The sequence below is a fragment of the Stenella coeruleoalba genome (genome assembly GCF_951394435.1).
Source record: "Stenella coeruleoalba genome assembly, chromosome: 20".
Lineage (NCBI taxonomy): Eukaryota > Metazoa > Chordata > Mammalia > Artiodactyla > Delphinidae > Stenella > Stenella coeruleoalba.
Genome location: NC_137166.1, coordinates 58,653,399 through 58,669,495, shown reverse-complemented (window position 1 = coordinate 58,669,495; position 16,097 = coordinate 58,653,399). Strand labels below are relative to the sequence as shown.

Sequence of the window (16,097 nt, the reverse complement as noted above, 5' to 3'; positions counted from 1 at the left end):
TGGCTAGGAAGGGAGCTGGGGCTGTGTGAACATAGCAGCAGAGGCCCCGGCTGGCCACCCCTGCTTTGGCCCAGGCCTACTTCCTCCTGGAGCACACAGTAGGTCCAGTATCGTTTGATAGCTGGCACATAGCAGCAGAGACTGGGATGGTCCGGGTTGAGGCGCAGTGTCCTGCCCTTAAGGCCCTTGTACCCTCCGGGACCAGAAACCAGCTTGGAAGAGAGCTTGGAGTGTATGGATGAAGCAGTAGAGGCTGCCACTGGGCACCCCACTGCGACCAAGTGCTCCTGCCATGACTGGTCACTGTCCCTTAAGATCTGCTGGGCACTGCTCTACAGGTTCTCCAGGCTTCCCTGGAGAAGGAAAAGCTGCCCACCGCCTGTACCAGCATGAGCCGATACGCCCGCTTCTCTTGCATGTACCATGCTGCGAGTGGGGTGAAGTTGTGGCCATCACCCCCGATGAGGAACACTGCGTTCCTGCACCCAGGTCAAGGGGCCCTGACTGGTGAGGCCGTGTCACTGCATTTCCTCTTGACAGAAGAGGCTAGCGTCTGGGATGTGAGCCAAAGAGACCCACCCAGTCAACAGAAGAACATGTGCTGGGATGCCTGGAGAGTGGCGCGGGGGGACGTGTGCTGGACGCGAACCTGGGTCTGTGGATCCCGGAGGTTTCAGTGTGGATTGAGAGCGGGCCGCTTACAGCCTGGATGGCCTGGGGCAATGCCTAGAACCCCTTACCTCCCGAGCACTGTCTTTCTTCATTGTAAAATGGGACTGGTGATCGTGTCCACCTCAACAGATGTTTATGGGGATTAAACAAGATAGAAGTGCAGGGAAAGTTCCCCACAAGGGCTACCTGTCGGCCCTGACATGGGCATCCTGGCTCGGCTCTCACTGCGGGCCTGTTTCTTCATCAGCAGCGTCACTGGGAGGGATCATTGTCAGCAACAACAGGATCAAACTGTACCTAAGAACCCTCAAGATTGCCCTTGTAGCCGGGCTAATGCGGGTACGTCTCAGTCAACAGTCTGTGTCACCCTCATCCCATCTCACAGGGTGGGTGTAGCGTTATTCCCACTTTACCGTCAAGGAAGCCCCGGCTGAGGGGGTGCTTCAGCCGTGAGTTATTTAGCCAGCACCAACAGGGCAGGCGTCAAGTCCCTCCGTCATCGCGTGGATGTTATAAAAAGATCTCACTATGGATCTGAAGGCTTACAGGTTCACCAGCACTTTAAACAAATTCCTGCCCCTGCAAGCCCCAGTCAGCTTCGGACATTCACAGTTTTTGCTATTACCTTTGCAAGGATTAAAACATAATTGTTGGGGCTTCCCTGGTGGCTCAGTGGTTAAGAATCCTCCTGCCAATGCAGGGGACACGGGTTCGAGTCCTGGTCCGGGAAGATCCCACATGCCGTGGAGCAACTAAGCCCATGAGCCACAGCTACTGAGCCTGTGCTCTAGAGCCCGCAAACCACAACTACTGAAGCCCGCGAGCCACAACTACTGAAGCCCGTGCGCCTAGAGCCCGTGCTCTGCAACAAGAGAAGCCACCGTAATGAGAAGCCCACGCACCACAACGAAGAGTAGCCCCCGCTCACCGCAACTAGAGAAAGGCCACGTGCAGCAACCAAGACCCGATGCAGCTTAAAATTAAAAAAAAAAAATGTGGCTGGTGGCCCCAGCTTTCTCTCCCAAAGGCTGCTTCATGTTAACGCCAGCAAGGAGGTTTGCGCCTGTTGTTGTTTTCTGCTGCCTTGTCAGGTAGAGTCACAGCTTGGAGCCACTTTAAATCCCGTGTCTTCAAGTGACAGGGACATTGGCTGTTCCTCCTCGCGACTTCTCCATTTGTGTGTTTTGCTGACTTTCCTTTGGAGGTTTGCCTTGTTCTTAACAATTTAAAGGAGTCCTTTAAATTTGTCTTTTCAGGATATTAGCCTTTTATCTGTACTGGGTGGCACAGATTTGGAGCAGACTCTCTTAATCTTGTTTCTGTATCTCTTTGCTGTACAGAAATTAGACTTTTATGTAGTCGCGTAAGATTAAGCCAGTTCCGTAAAATAACTGGATAGATTTCTGTATCCCTGGGCTTCCGTTGTAGAAAATCCATTACTAACGGATTTTTAACTGTGTTGCCATGGGGTTGCTCATAATATACATAAATGTATATTTCCTTATATCTCTGATACAAGTCTATTTGGTGGGTACATTTCACTCTTTTTTCATGACTAGACTTACATGCTTTAGTGGCCTGTCTCATTTCTTTGCTCAGGTTCAGTGGCGTCATCTATTTTATTTATTGTTCTGTGCAGAGAGCTCTATTTGGGATTTATTTGCTCTACTCTTCTGGATTGGTCTTTTAAGTTTGTGTACTGTCCCTGCCTGTGTAAACTTCTGGGGTGATGAGCGGGCACGGCCGCGAGAGCCGGCACAAGCGGTCCTCTCCGCTGGGCCAGGCTGTCCTCGCTTCACCCCTGAAAACAAGATCCCTGTAAGCCTACCCTGTGAGCAGAGTCTGTGAGCCGCATCTAGCTTCACTCTGCCGTTGTTTTGTGACTTCAGGCCTTTACCCCAAACCATGTCTCCCTCACGCTGACTTGGGCCTCAGGGCCCTAATATACATTTTGCAACAGAAGAAAAGCAAGTTCGATAGCCCCCGCGAAAGACTCTTTCCCTTTTGGATGTCAGCAAATAGATCGTACAGCAAGACACAGTCTGATTTGGGAGTCCCTTCTTGGCCTGGCAAATTCAGTGGACAAGAGTCAATTTACTATGAAACAGCGATTCCTTCTCTGATCCAGAGGTCTTTTCGGGAGAATTGTCAATAGTTTGCTTTTTTGGTCTTATTTCTAAATGTGTTTGATTACGATTAAAAAGGTAGATCCTATAACACCTCTTTATCACACTTCACACCCTTTAGCGTGGTTATAAAAAAAGACAATAACGGGCTTCCCTGGTGGCGCAGTGGTTGAGAGTCCGCCTGCCGATGCAGGGGACGCGGGTTTGTGCCCCGGTCCGGGAAGATCCCACAGCCGCGGCCCGTGAGCCATGGCCGCTGAGCCTGCGCGTCCGGAGCCTGTGCTCCGCAACGGGAGAGGCCACAACAGTGAGAGGTCCGCGTACTGCAAAAAAAAAAAAAAAAAAAAAAGACAATAACAAGTGTTGGGAAAGGTGTGGAGAAACTGGAAGGCTTGTACGCTGCTAGTGAGAATGCAGAACAGTGCAGCTGCTTTAGAAAACAGTCATCTCAAGGTTAAATGTAGAGTTACTGTATGATCAGTAATTCCAGTGCTAACATACTCTTTTTTTTCCCCTATAAATTTATTTATTTTTGGCTGCGATGGGTCTTCGTTGCTGCGTGGGCTTTCTCTAGCTGCGGCGAGCGGGGGCTACTCTTCGTTGCGGTGCACGGGCTTCTCACTGCGGTGGCGTCTCTCGTTGCGGAGCATGGGCTCTAGGCGCACGGGCTTCAGTAGTTGTGGCTCGCGGGCTCTAGAGCGCAGGCTCAGTACTAGTGGCGCACGGCTTAGTTGCTCTGTGGCATGTGGGATATTCCCGGACCAGGGCTCGAACCTGTATCCCCGGCGTTGGCAGGCGGATTCTTAACCACTGCACCACCAGGGAAGTCTCCTAACATAATCTTATACCCAAGACAGATAAAAACACATGTCCACACAAACCCTCGCACATGAATGTTCATAGCAGCATTATTCACAGTACCAAAACGTGCAAACAACCCAAACTGTCCAAACAACTTAGGAATGGATAAACACAATGTGCTACATGCATGCAATGGGATATTATTCGGCAGCAAAAAGAAGAAGCCCTGATAGATCCGCAGAGACAGAAAGGAGACTGGTGATCGTCAGGGGCCGGGGAGGAGGAGTTGGGGATGACTGCTAACAGGTGTGCGTTTTTTGGATAATGTGAGAAAATGTTTAAATGTGTGGTGATGGAAGCACAGCTCTGTGGATAGACTAAAAACCACTGAATTGTATACCTTCAAGGGGTGAATTGCATGGTATGTGAATATCTCCATAAAGCTGTGAAAAATCTCTACACTGAAATGTAACATTTTATGATGCTTGCATTCATTTTTATTTTGTAGAATATGAAGCTATTACCTGTCTTGATGGTGAGCCTGTGGCCTCCCTTCAAAGCCCTGCTCTCCTCGCCCTGCTTCAGCCTTGCTCAGCAGCTTTGGGGTGTGGTGCTCCGCCCAACTCTGGAACGTCTTAATCTAGTACCATGGCTCCCACAGTGGGCAGTGGGCACCCGAGGAGGCCCACTGGTTTTCTTTTTCCTTTTTTAAAATTTTTTTTGAATTTTATTTTTTTTTTTAGACAGCAGGTTCTTATTAGTTATCTATTTTATACATATTAGTGTATACATGTCAATCCCAATCACCCAGTTCATCCCACAACCACCAGCCCCGCCACTTTCCCCCCTTGGTGTCCATACTTTTTTTTTCTACATCTGTGTCTCTATTTCTGCCCTGCAAACCAGTTCATCTGTACCGTTTTTCTAGGTTCCACACACATGCGTTAATATATGATATTTGTTTTTCTCTTTCTTACTTACTTCACTCTGTATGACAGTCTCTAGATCCATCCACGTCTCTGCAAATGACCCAATTTTGTTCCTTTTTATGGCTGAGTAATATTCCATTGTATATATGTACCACATCTTCTTTATCCATTCATCTGTTGATGGGCATTTAGGTTGCTTCCATGACCTGGCTATTGTAAATAATGCTGCAATGAACATTGGGGTGCATGTGTCTTTTTGAATTATGGTTTTCTCTGGGTATATGCCCAGTAGTGGGATTGCTGGCTCATATGGTAGTTCTATTTTTAGTTTTTTAAGGAATCTCCATACTGTTCGCCATAGTGGCTGTATCAATTTACATTCCCACCAACAGTGCAAGAGGGTTCCCTTTTCTCCACACCCTCTCCAGCATTTGTTGTTTGTAGATTTTCTGATGATGCCCATTCTAACTGGCGTGAGGTGATACCTCATTGTAGTTTTGATTTGCATTTCTCTTATAATTAGTGATGTTGAGCAGCTTTTCATGTGCTTCTTGGCCATCTGTATGGCTTCTTTGGAGAAATGTCTATTTAAGGCTTCTGCCCATTTTTTTGATTGGGTTGTTTGTTTTTTAATATTGAGCTGCATGAGCTGTTTATATATTTTGGAGATTAATCCTTTGTCCGTGGATTCATTTGTAAATATTTTCTCCCATTCTGAGGGTTGTCTTTTTGTCTTGTGTGTAGTTTCCCTTGCTGTGCAAAAGGTTTTAAGTTTCATTAGGTCCCATTTGTTTATTTTTGTTTTTATTTCCATTTCTCTAGGAGGTGGATCAAAAAAGATCTTGCTGTGATTTATGTCAAAGAGTGTTCTTCCTATGTTGTCCTCTGAGAGTTTTATAGTGTCCGGTCTTACATTTAGGTCTCAAATCCATTTTGAGTTTATTTTTGTGTATGGTGTTAGGGAGTGTTCTAATTTCATTCTTTTACATGTAGCTGTCCAGTTTTCCCAGCACCACTTATGGAGAGGCTGTCTTTTCTCCATTGTATATCCTTGCTTCCTTTGTCATAGATTATTGACCATAAGTGCGTGAGGGCCCACTGTTTTAATCTTCTTCTGTTCAACCAGCCCTAGGGCTATGGGGAGTGGCTGCACACACAACACGTGTAGATGAGCTCACAGCCTGCGCAGGAGAGCACCTCACACCACGCAGGGTCACGTGCTCTTGGGTGGCCCCTGGCCCCTGCTGCAGGATGTGTGACTGGCTTTCTGGAATAATTCTGCAGGCTTGGCAGGATCAGCCATTTGATGGGGAGGGCTGTGTGACTTGGGGCTGTTACTGCAGGAGTAGCGGAGGGAGGGAGGGGGACTTGCTACCTGCCCTTGGGGCTCTCCTGGTTTCAGGAGTTAGGGAGGCACCTAGAATCGGGCTTTGCTTTTAGTCTTTCCCCACATCCGCAGATGCTTCCACAGTCAGACGGACCCGCGTCAGATTTTGGCTCTGCCAATCACTGGGTCACCTCAAGTAGGCTGACCTCAGGAGCAGCGACAGAGGAAGGAGAAGGGGCTGGAGGGAGACCCAGGCGAGGAGGAGAGGCGCTTGGGGTGGTCGTGAGGATCACAGGAGACTGGGGGCGGGGGGCGAGCAGCTGGAACTGGGCAGGAAGACACCTCCTGCAGCCTCAGCCCAGAGACAGCCCAGGGGATGGCAGGGGTAAGGGGGTGCCACGGGAGGGGTGGCCTGGCCCGGTTTCTAACGCAAAGAGGTAGATTCTGGAAGCTGCCCTGCAGGCTGACCATGCTGCTGAGTTGGCTGGGGCAAGCGGTCTAAGAAAAGCGAGGGAAGGGACTTCCCTGGTGGCACAGTGGTTAAGACTGCGCTCCCAGTGCAGGGGGCCCGGGTTCGATCCCTGGTCAGAGAACTAGATCCCACATGCATGCTGCAACTAAGAGTTCACATGCCGCAACTAAGGAGCCCACCTGACGCAACTAAGACCTGGGGCAACCAAATAAATAAATAAATGAAAAAAAAAAAAAAGACCCGGCACAGCCAAAGAAAGAAATATTTAACAACAACAACAAAAAAGCGACAGAAGATGAGGACGGTGATGGATCTGACTACGTGAAAATTCAAAAGTCAGATCAGATGCATGAAGATGTGACCAGCGGTGTGGCCCACACCGTGCATTCACGGGAGAGGAAACCCACAGCTGTGGGGAGGAGGGTGCAGCCCGCCTGGCACCCATGGAGAAACAGTGCACTTGGGTTCTGCCTGCAGGATGGAGAAGACGGTAGAGAACGGGAGACCAGGGCGTTCTAGCTGCCAGGGAGCCCTTCTGGAGGGAAGGCAGACAGGCGGGCCCCACGTTTCCGGAAGACACTGATGTATCCATGAGAATTTAAAAATCCCATGGTCCAGGGCTTCCCTGGTGGCGCAGTGGTTGAGAATCCGCCTGCCAATGCAGGGGACACGGGTTCGATCCCTGGTCTGGGAAGATCCCATATGCCGTGGAGCAACTAAGCCCGTGCACCACAACTACTGAGCCTGCAAGCCACAACTACTGAAGCCCGTGTGCCTACAGCCCGTGCTCCGCAACGAGAGAAGCCACCGCAGTGGGAAGCCCGCGCACCGCAACGAAGAGCAGGCCCCGCTCACCGCAACTAGAGGAAGCCCGCACACAGCAACGAAGACCCAATGCAGCCAAAAAAAAAAAAAGTCGTTCTGGATGATCCGGGTGGGCCCAATGTCACCACAAGGACCCTCAGAGGTGGAAGGGGAGGCAGAGGACAGTGGCAGGGTGACGCCCTGTGGGAGAGAGCCGACTGGCCACCACTGGCTCAGAAGGTGGGGAAGGGCCATGAGCCCGGCTCGCAGGCCATCTCTAGGGTGGAAAAGTCGAGCACATGGGATGGGTTCTCCCAGAGTTCACAGAAGGCACTCAACCCTGCCGCACCTGGAGCTTAGCTTAGTGAGACTGTGCCTGACCCCTGACCTCCAGAACTATAAAATAATGTTTTAAGACAAAAAGAAAAAGGAAAAAACAAGAACAGAAATCCCATGCTCCCGGAAACTCCCGCTTTGGGAGTGTGTCTGTTCTGAGGAAACAGCTAGGTTGCATCTGGGGTGTCTGCTCAGGTGCGGCCACCACAGCACTGGGTGCTAAGGGGGGCGGGAAACAAGGAACTATCTGGGCTTGGTGGGAACAACACTGCCGGCCAGAAAACGGGATTTCCACCCCGGCATTTTTAATAACACAGGGAGCTGCGTGGTAAGAGCACGATTCACAACGTACAGTAGCTTCACAAGCTGTGTGGCACAAACCCCCGCGGATGAACACTGAGAATAAGACAGCAGCATTAGGAATCGTTTTCGCGATCTCCTTTGCCCTCTTGTATATTTCAGATTTCTCTAAGTGAACATAAACTACTTTTAAATATGGAAAATTGCATTAGAAGATAGCCCACCGCTCTCCCTCAGCACCTGGCGGTCCTGATGTTGGGCCCTCGGCCTGGCCTGAGTGCTCGGGCCCTGCTCTGTCCTCTTCCGCCGTGTCCCCGGCATGGATGAAGCTTCCTGCTTGCCAACCAGATTGTAACAGGGAAGCACCTTTGTATTCTGTTACAAGTTAGTAACCGGAGGGATGTTGCCTATAAGCTTCAATATACACAACGGCCCATTCCTGGGAGCCCTGCCTCCCAGGTATAATGGGCGTTAAGCTAAAATACCTTTGTTCAGCTCCCAGGAAACCTCCTGACCAGGCCCCCCTGTGAATGACTGCAGGGAGAAGAAACGAACACATCCCCTCCCGGAGCTGATCTGAGCCAGGAAATGTTTCACTTTACTCCCTCCCCTTTCAGTATGAAAGAAACCTGAATTTTAACTCACGCAACATGGTTCTTTGGGGCACGAGTGCACCACTTTCTTGGTCTGCTGGCTTTCTATTTTTTTTAAAAGCACTTTCTTTTTTTTTTTTTTTTTTGCGGTACGCGGGCCTCTCACCGTTGTGGCCTCTCCCGTTGCGGAGCACAGGCTCCGGACGCGCAGGCTCAGCGGCCATGGCTCACGGGCCCAGCCGCTCCGCGGCATGTGGGATCTTCCCGGAACGGGGCACGAACCCGTGTCCCCTGCATCGGCAGGCGGACTCTCAACCACTGCGTCACCAGGGAAGCCCAGCACTTTCTTTTTCAATGAATTTTTGGCTGCGTTGGGTCTTCGTTGCCGCACGCGGGCTTTCTCTCCAGTTGCGGTGGGCTTCTCATTGCGGTGGCTTCTCGTTGTGGAGCACAGGCTCTAGGTATGCGGGCTCAGTAGTTGTGGCTCTCGGGCTCCAGAGGCTCAGTAGTTGTGGTGCATGGGCTTAGTTGGGCTTAGTTGCTCTGCGGCATGTGGGATCTTCCCAGACCAGGGATTGAACCCGTGTCCCCTAGGTTGGCAGGCGGATTCTTACCACTACGCCGCCAGGGAAGTCCCGAGTCCGCTGGCTTTCTGAATAAAGTCACTATTCCTTGCCTCAACAACTCGGCTCTCAATTTATTGGCCTGTGGTGCGGCCAGCAGTACAAGCTGAGACTCGGTAACAAGATCACCAGTGCCCGGTTCCATCTCCAGCCTGGCTCTGCTTCCCCAGGCCTGAGTGTGGTCGACAGGTCAAAGGTCCTCAGAAGACTGGGCATGGAGGAGACGGGTCCTCCAGATGGAGGCCTCTCCCTCCCAGTTTCAGGCTGCAGCAAGGTCCTCCCCACGCAGCCCAGGTGTCCACCCCACCTCTGCTAGTAACCATGGTCACAGCCACACTCAACGCCCACCTGCCACCCCTGCATGAGCCTGAGGCTGCAGAGGGCTCCTTCTGTGGGTGCACCTGTCTCCCTGAAACCACGTCGCACAAAAATGTCCCTTGTTTTCAGAGCAGAAAGGTGACAGAGAAGGGTGTGGAATAACAGTCCCCAAAGACACCCATGTCCTAATCCCTGGAACCTGTGAATGCTGTCTCACATGCAGAAGGGATTTTGCAGATGAGATCAGGTGTGTAGGTGGGGCACGGATGAGATGAGACCCCGAGACGGGGAGATCATCACGGGTTACCAGGGGAGCCGTAGATGTCACCCTGAGGGTCCTTACAAGGGGGAGGCAGCATGAGACTTAACCATCCACTGCTGGCTTTTAAGATGGAGGAAGGCGCCACCACCGAGGAACGTGGCAGCCTCTACAAGCTAGAAAAAGCCTTAAAGCGGATTCCCCCCTTAGAGCCTTCAGGAGGAGCCAGCCGTGCTGGCGCCTTGATTGGGCCCCGTGAGACCCAATTCAGAGTGCTAAGAGCGCACGCTTTGTGTTGTTTCAGGCCACCGAGCTCGTTCGAGCAACAGTAGGAAAGCAGTACAGTACACCGGCCAAAGTCCTGAATGCCCACAGACGGACTGCCGTGGGCAGCAGGCGGCTGACCCTCCGCCCTCCTGCTCTGTGACTCACTCACCTGCCAGCATGCGTGGCCTAAGTCACATCTGTTCTCAGACGCCATGCCTGTCCATCCAGACTCGGAAAGAAGTTCCCTTAATGTCCGTTCAGGCTGGGACTCGACAGCTGGAAGGACAAGGCCAGGGAGTGATGTGTGTGGCCGAGGAACAGGTAAGCCGGACACCGACCCTGCTCGTGGGCAGGCAGCTCTGAAGCTCCAACTGCCGGGCAGGAAGGGCAGGGGCTGCTGATCCGACCAGCAGAGACCAGAGATCAGGATTCTTACGCAGAAGCTTCTCCAGGAGAAAACTGGAGTTTGTTAAAAATCTAAAACACACAGTGGCCAGACTTTAGCCTTCCACCTGCCTGCAAACAGAAGTAGGCTGTGCTCTCCTGGGCTTCCTGCACCGGCCTGCACCATGTCACAGGAAGGGGTTTGGAAGTCACCTGGCCGCCGTGGGTCCGGTGGGTCGGTGCACTGGAGCCCAGGCCTCTCTCTCTGAAAGGCGGGGTGGGCGAGACAGGAGAGGAGGGAGCCGCGGCTTTGGGGGGGAGACTGATCGGGGGTGGGGGACCCTCCTGGGACTCTGACTTCTGGCCTGGGCGGCCTCCAGCTCTCCAGGCTGCGGCGGAGTGGAGTAGCAGGGGCGGGCTGGGCCCGGGGCCCCGGCGAGGCGCCCCTCCTGCGCTCACGGGGCCTCGGGCCGGTGGCTCTTGCGGTGGATGACCAGCTGGGACTTCCAGTCGAAGCTGTGGCCGCAGTCGCCGCAGAAGTGGCGCCGCTGGCCGGCGTGGCCCTTGCGGTGGATGACCAGCTGCGACTTCCAGCTGAAGCTGCGGCCGCACTCCTCGCAGGCATAGCTGCGTGGGCCCGGGAGCGCGCGCCGGGGCGGCCCCACCGGCTGCTTCTCGGCGCCCGGGCCGCCCGCGTGCGCGCGGCGGTGGATGACGAACACCGACTTCCAGTCGAAGGTGCGGCCGCACTGCGCGCACGTGTAGGGCTTGCTCCGCGCGGGCGGCGGGGCCTCCGGGCAGCCGGGCCGGCCCTCTCGGGAGCTCTCGCTCTCTCCTCCTGGTGGGGGGCCAGAGGTGGCAGAGCCAGGTCGCCTGGTGACTCCGCCCGCAGCCCCCCAGGCGCGGGGCGGCCTGGGCTCCCCGCCCCCCCGCCCCCGTCGCCACCGGGGAGCGGGAGGCCACTCACCCGGGAGGAGGCTTCTCGCTCCCTCGGATCCGGTGCTCAGCGCCTCCGGCTCCGGCTCAGTGCGCGCCTCCGGCAGGGGACACGGCAACCCTGCTGGGGTCGGGGGCCCATCAGGCGCCAGCCCTGGCACGCGGGCGTGAGGTGTTCGCACAAATGAGGGACAGGGGTGGGGGCCCCGGCGGGTGGCCAGGGTGCGGATTGGGAAGCGCCGGGAGGCAAGGTGCGCGCAAGGACCCGGAGGAGAGGGGTCCTCACCCAGGGAGACCACCGTGCCGTACTTCTGCAGCATCGCGTCCCAGTACACCTCCTTCTGTGACCGGTCCAGGAGCCCCCACTCCTCCTGCAGTGACGCGGCCCATCACCCACAGAAGGCCCGTCTACCCCGCACCCCACCCGGCCCATCCCATGGGCCCAGCCTTGTTAATCACCTGGGGAGTGGCAGGTAAACCACCCTCACCTGCCTGGGGGTGGGGCTAAAGAGGAAGCTGAGATGGGAACCTGTGAGTGCTGGGGATGCAGGGCCGGGAAGGGAGCTGCCTTCTGGCTCACCTGGGGGATGCACCAGTCCCCCTCAGCTGCCCCACCCCATGTTCTGGACGCACAGATGGAAGCTGAGGACCCATCAAGGATGGGCCTTGAACAGTGTGTGCTGCACCGAAAGCAAAAGGCCAGGGGAATGCAGGGACCCCAAGCACGTCTCCCAGGCCTCTGGTTTCAAGAGTAATGGACATCCTCCTTGGGGAAGTGTCACGGGCCTCAGCATCCCTGGCTGTGGGGACCGGGCTGCAGGGAGGCCAGGCACAGCCTCCCACTCAGGACATGGCTGGGCTGGCTCCTGGGTGCCGGGGGTGGAAGCAACCACGGCCTTCAGGCTGCGGCTGGGTCCTGGGCGACTTCTCAGTGTGGAGTGGATTAGGAAGTGTCGCTGGGAGAGGACAAGACCCCTGCCGCCCACACTCAGGAACCAAGCCCGCTAGGTGGCAGGGGCTTCCATGCCCAGCTGGTCGCAGCTGAGGGCTGGTTGGCCTTGGAGAAAAGCCCGGGCAGAGGGGGAGCTGTGGGCATTTCCTGGGAAGATTGTCTCCACTCTGATCTCAGGTGTGCAGGGGAGGCCAGACTGCTGGGTGGCACTCAGGCTTTCCTGGTCATCCTGTCCCCTCCCCAGGTGCCAGCTCAGAACTGCTGGGAGCTGTCAACACCCTAACTAGCTTCTCTGTAAGTGGGAAGCCAACCCCTGCCAGTTCCAATCACTCTAAACCAGAATCCCAGTTACCTGAGGCCAAAATCCTTTCCAAGCACTGGTCTGTCCCCCTGCCCCCCAGGACCTGCAGGGGGTACCCTGATACCAACTCCACTTTGGGGGAGCAAAGAGCACAAGAAGTGCTGGCCAAGGAGCCTGGACAACTGGCAGGACACTCTCCTCCCACTGTGGGCCTGCACCTGTCACCAGGGGCTGCTCACCTGAATCCTGGGTGGCTGAAAGGGCACGGAGGTCGGTTCCTGTTGTTCAGCGGGCCCCTCATGGGACCGGGCTGGATGTGGGGGGCTGGACGGTGCTAGGAAGCAAGGCAGACAGGGGTCAGGGGCTCCCACGTGAGCCAGAGCAGGCGAGGAGCTGGCGCTGGCATCGCAGCCTGGGCCCTCCTCGGCAGCAGGGAGGAGTCCTCTGTGTGTACCAGGCACATAGCAAGCAGGCAGCCAGCCAGCCCTTCCCTCCAGCCTCCCGGGGACCCCGCTCTGCAGTCTGCAGTCCCTGCGGGTCCCGCTCCCAGGGGTGGACACCCGCACTCCCTCCAGGAGCCCCCAGCTCCAGCACAACCTCACCTGGGTTCCCTGCCCTAGCTGGGGACGTTCGCACTCTCTCAAGGAGGCCCCAGCCCTCGCGCACCCCCGCTCTCACCTGTCTCCTGCCCGTAGCCATCAGGCTCCTCCTTCACGCTGCAGCTGAGCTGGGCATTCTCCTCCAACTGGGCATCCTTGGACCCCTCCCAAGAGGCTGCCTTTCGGGGCTCCACTGTCCCTGAAGGGTGGGAGCTCCCCACAGACTCCTCTGTGTTCTGTGTGGCTGGGAGCACCGCTTGCTTCAGGACATGTGCTGTAATCTGAAGGGGAGAGGCAAGTCATCGGGGCGCTAGTCTCTCTGTCCCTCCAAGAAGCCAACACCACCACACTCACCCAGCCCAGAAGCTGCCCAGGGTCATGCTGCAGGCCCTCGACCAGGACAGTGGCCTCCTCAGGGCTGCCTGGTTGCTGTCCCCGCACCCAGGCCTGGATCTCAGAGGGCAGCGCGCCCAGGAACTGCTCCAGCACCAGCAGCTCCAGCATCTGCTCCTTGGAGTGCACCTCGGGCCGCAGCCACTGGCGGCAGAGGTCCCGGAGCTGGGCCAAGGCCTCGCGGGGACCGGCCACCTCCTGGTAGCAGAAGCCCCGGAAGCGCTGGCGTGCTGCCTCAGGATCCTCCAGGGTGGCCTCGGGGTCCACAGAGGGCAGACTCGGGGGGCCCAGTGGGGATGGCATTGTTGTGCCGGGAGTCTTCTTGGAGCCACCAAAGGGGACCTGCAGGAAAGGAGGGGTCAGGGTGCTAGCCACAAGGCCACAGCCAGGGTAAGGCACTGTGCAGAGAGGCCCAGCCCAGGGGGCTGAGGCTGTGACAGAGAGGACCGTGGTGTGGGGATGCTTGCGGCTGAATTGGGGAAAGCTTCATGGAGGGAGGGGTCACAGGAGCTGGAACTGAGAGCAGAAGGAACTGACACTTGGAGCCAAGTTGCCAGTGGAGCTTCCAGGAAACTGCAGGGAACTGTCTGTCGGGAGATGATGCTGGAGCGCAGGCAAGAGGAGTTAGCACAGGCTTCCAGGGTCAGGCTGAGGAGCCCCGGCAGGTGCCCCCGCGGCGGAGAAAGGGGGTAGCCAGGGAGGCGGTGGGGCCGTGATCCAGGGTGAGAACTGGGGCCAGGCTGCCTGTCCCCACCATCTCTGGGACACGCTGACCCAAGTGGGGCACCCTGAGGGGGTGGCTTGCGCCATGGCTCGAGGCAAGGGCTGATGTGGACCCCGAGACACCGTGCTCGCTGACCGCGGAGAGCTGTGCATGACTCACACGGTATGGACCGTGCGTGTGAAATGCAGAAGCAAAGCAAAACGGAATCACGAGTTGTGTGGAGCGGTGGACGGGCAACTGTGTCCCGGCCCTGCAGAGGGTCTGGAGTGAAACACGCCCACTTTGGGGGTGGGGGGGGTCCTGTCCGATAGGCTGGACTAGGTCTGACTCCTGGAGTCCGCCTTCCACAGAGGAAAGGGGGGCAGGTCTTCCCGAAGGAGAGGAACGGGGCTGCGGAAGGGAGGAGGGGCCCGGGAGAAGGCTCGGAGGTGGGGCACGTCGGGAGGTAGTGGAAAGGCCACGTCCACCCAGCCGGCCGGTGCTCACCTCGGCCACCCGAGGCCACTTCGGGTAAGTGGGCCCACGCGGTCCCGCGCGCCTCTCCCCGGACCCAGCGGTCAGCCCCTCGCGCGTTGCCCTGGCGACGCCGCCCTGGCCAATCACACGTCTGCTCCGAAGGCAGCACCACCCCCTCCCTTCGGACTACATTTCCCATGAGCCTCAGCAAAACAGGGACGGGCGCGGCCTCCGCCAGTAGATGATCATTTTCGGAGGCCTCTCACGACTGAGAGGCGCCCCATGCCTCCGAGAGGAATCTGCAGAGTCGCAGGGTTTGGGGGACTCCCTCCCCTCCCCGGCAGCCGCTCTTCCTTTGTATCGTACCCTAGGACTCACCAACGGCGGAGACGTATGGTACCTTCGAATCCTGCGCATGTGCACAACAGGCCCGGCGCCTATTGGCAGGAGGTGACGGATGGGGAGGAGCGTGACCTTTCGGTCAAGGGTTGGCGCTACGCCTAGGCTCCTCCCCCAGAGCCCTGCCTGAGGCTTCTTTCTGGTCGCCCGGCGGACGCCTTGGTAACCCCTGGAGCATAACCAACCTGCTCCAGCGGTTTCCAAGACAACGGCCCGAGGTCCTAGGAGGAAGAAGGGACCTACCGGGAAGGCTGGCCTAACCCACGGGCTTTCTCCGCCATCCCCGGGAATTTCTCCAGCGAGGATGGTGCTGGGGTCCTTCATTCGACCACTGCTGAGCGCCCTGCAGGGGCGAGGCGGGGACTGCAGGCACCCATCTCCTGATGAAAAAACTGTTCCATGATTTATACCCTCAGAGTCTCAGACATGCCTTCAGCTAGATCAGTACTGCAAAGTGAGGGCTGGAGGTTTTTGTCCAGAATTATGGGACGTGTTCAGCCTTTTATTTACTTTGGGGACCAGAACTAGTATATATCAGTAGACGATGTTATTGTTTTTAAAATCTGACTGTGGGTCAGGGTGTTTTGCTTCCACACATCAAATGGCTGAACAATGACTTATTATTTCGATCCTAAGGTGCATCTGCCTGCCTGTTTGAGTTTCTTCTAATACTTAGGAATCCCTGGCTACCAGGGATTTGATTTTTTTCTCTGGGACTGTTCGGATTCCCCAGAAAGGACTCTTCCACCATCTACCCTGTGGGAAGAGCTGGAGCTCTAACAGCTTCTCCAGGAGCTCCCACTCAGTCATCTTTGTTTTGGGTCTCCCCTTCCAGGGGGCTGCTGGTTTTCAAGCCTTCTGGAATTCTGCAGCGTAAGCCTGATGGAATCTCCTTCCACTTCCGCCAGCGCCAACTCAGCATTTGGCTTTCCCCAAATCAGTGACAGCTCTCCCACCCCCAACTACTTCTAGCTTCAGAATGCCGCTGCCTCCTCTTTTACCATCCTCATATTTGTAGGTTTGTGTTATAGTTAATTTATTGGCCGTGCCGCTTGCGGAATCCTAGCTCCCCAACCAGGGATCGAACCCGAGCCCCCTGCAGTGAAAGCGCAGAGTCCTAACCACT

General features: G+C 55.9%; 1 protein-coding gene across 6 annotated transcripts; it reads right to left on the bottom strand.

The window, feature by feature from the left end:
- Nucleotides 1–7,221: 7,221 nt before the first annotated feature.
- ZNF446 (zinc finger protein 446) lies at nt 7,222–14,979 on the bottom strand. 6 transcript variants are annotated; one of them, XM_079908870.1, is made up of 7 exons: nt 14,951–14,979; nt 13,354–13,734; nt 13,079–13,280; nt 12,640–12,734; nt 11,434–11,518; nt 11,179–11,271; nt 7,222–11,049 (listed from the first exon to the last, which is right to left on the bottom strand). In XM_079908870.1, the coding sequence occupies exons 2-7, from the start codon at nt 13,693–13,695 to the stop codon at nt 10,667–10,669; spliced, it is 1,200 nt and encodes a 399-aa protein (XP_079764996.1). In that variant the 5' UTR covers nt 13,696–13,734; nt 14,951–14,979; the 3' UTR covers nt 7,222–10,666. The 6 variants fall into 6 exon arrangements, 5 of the variants coding, with proteins under 5 accessions (XP_079764996.1, XP_079764997.1, XP_079764993.1 ...); XM_079908871.1 differs by having other exon boundaries at nt 11,179–11,268; XR_013825426.1 differs by having other exon boundaries at nt 10,079–10,103; nt 10,425–11,271.
- Between the last annotated feature and the right edge of the window lie 1,118 nt (nt 14,980–16,097).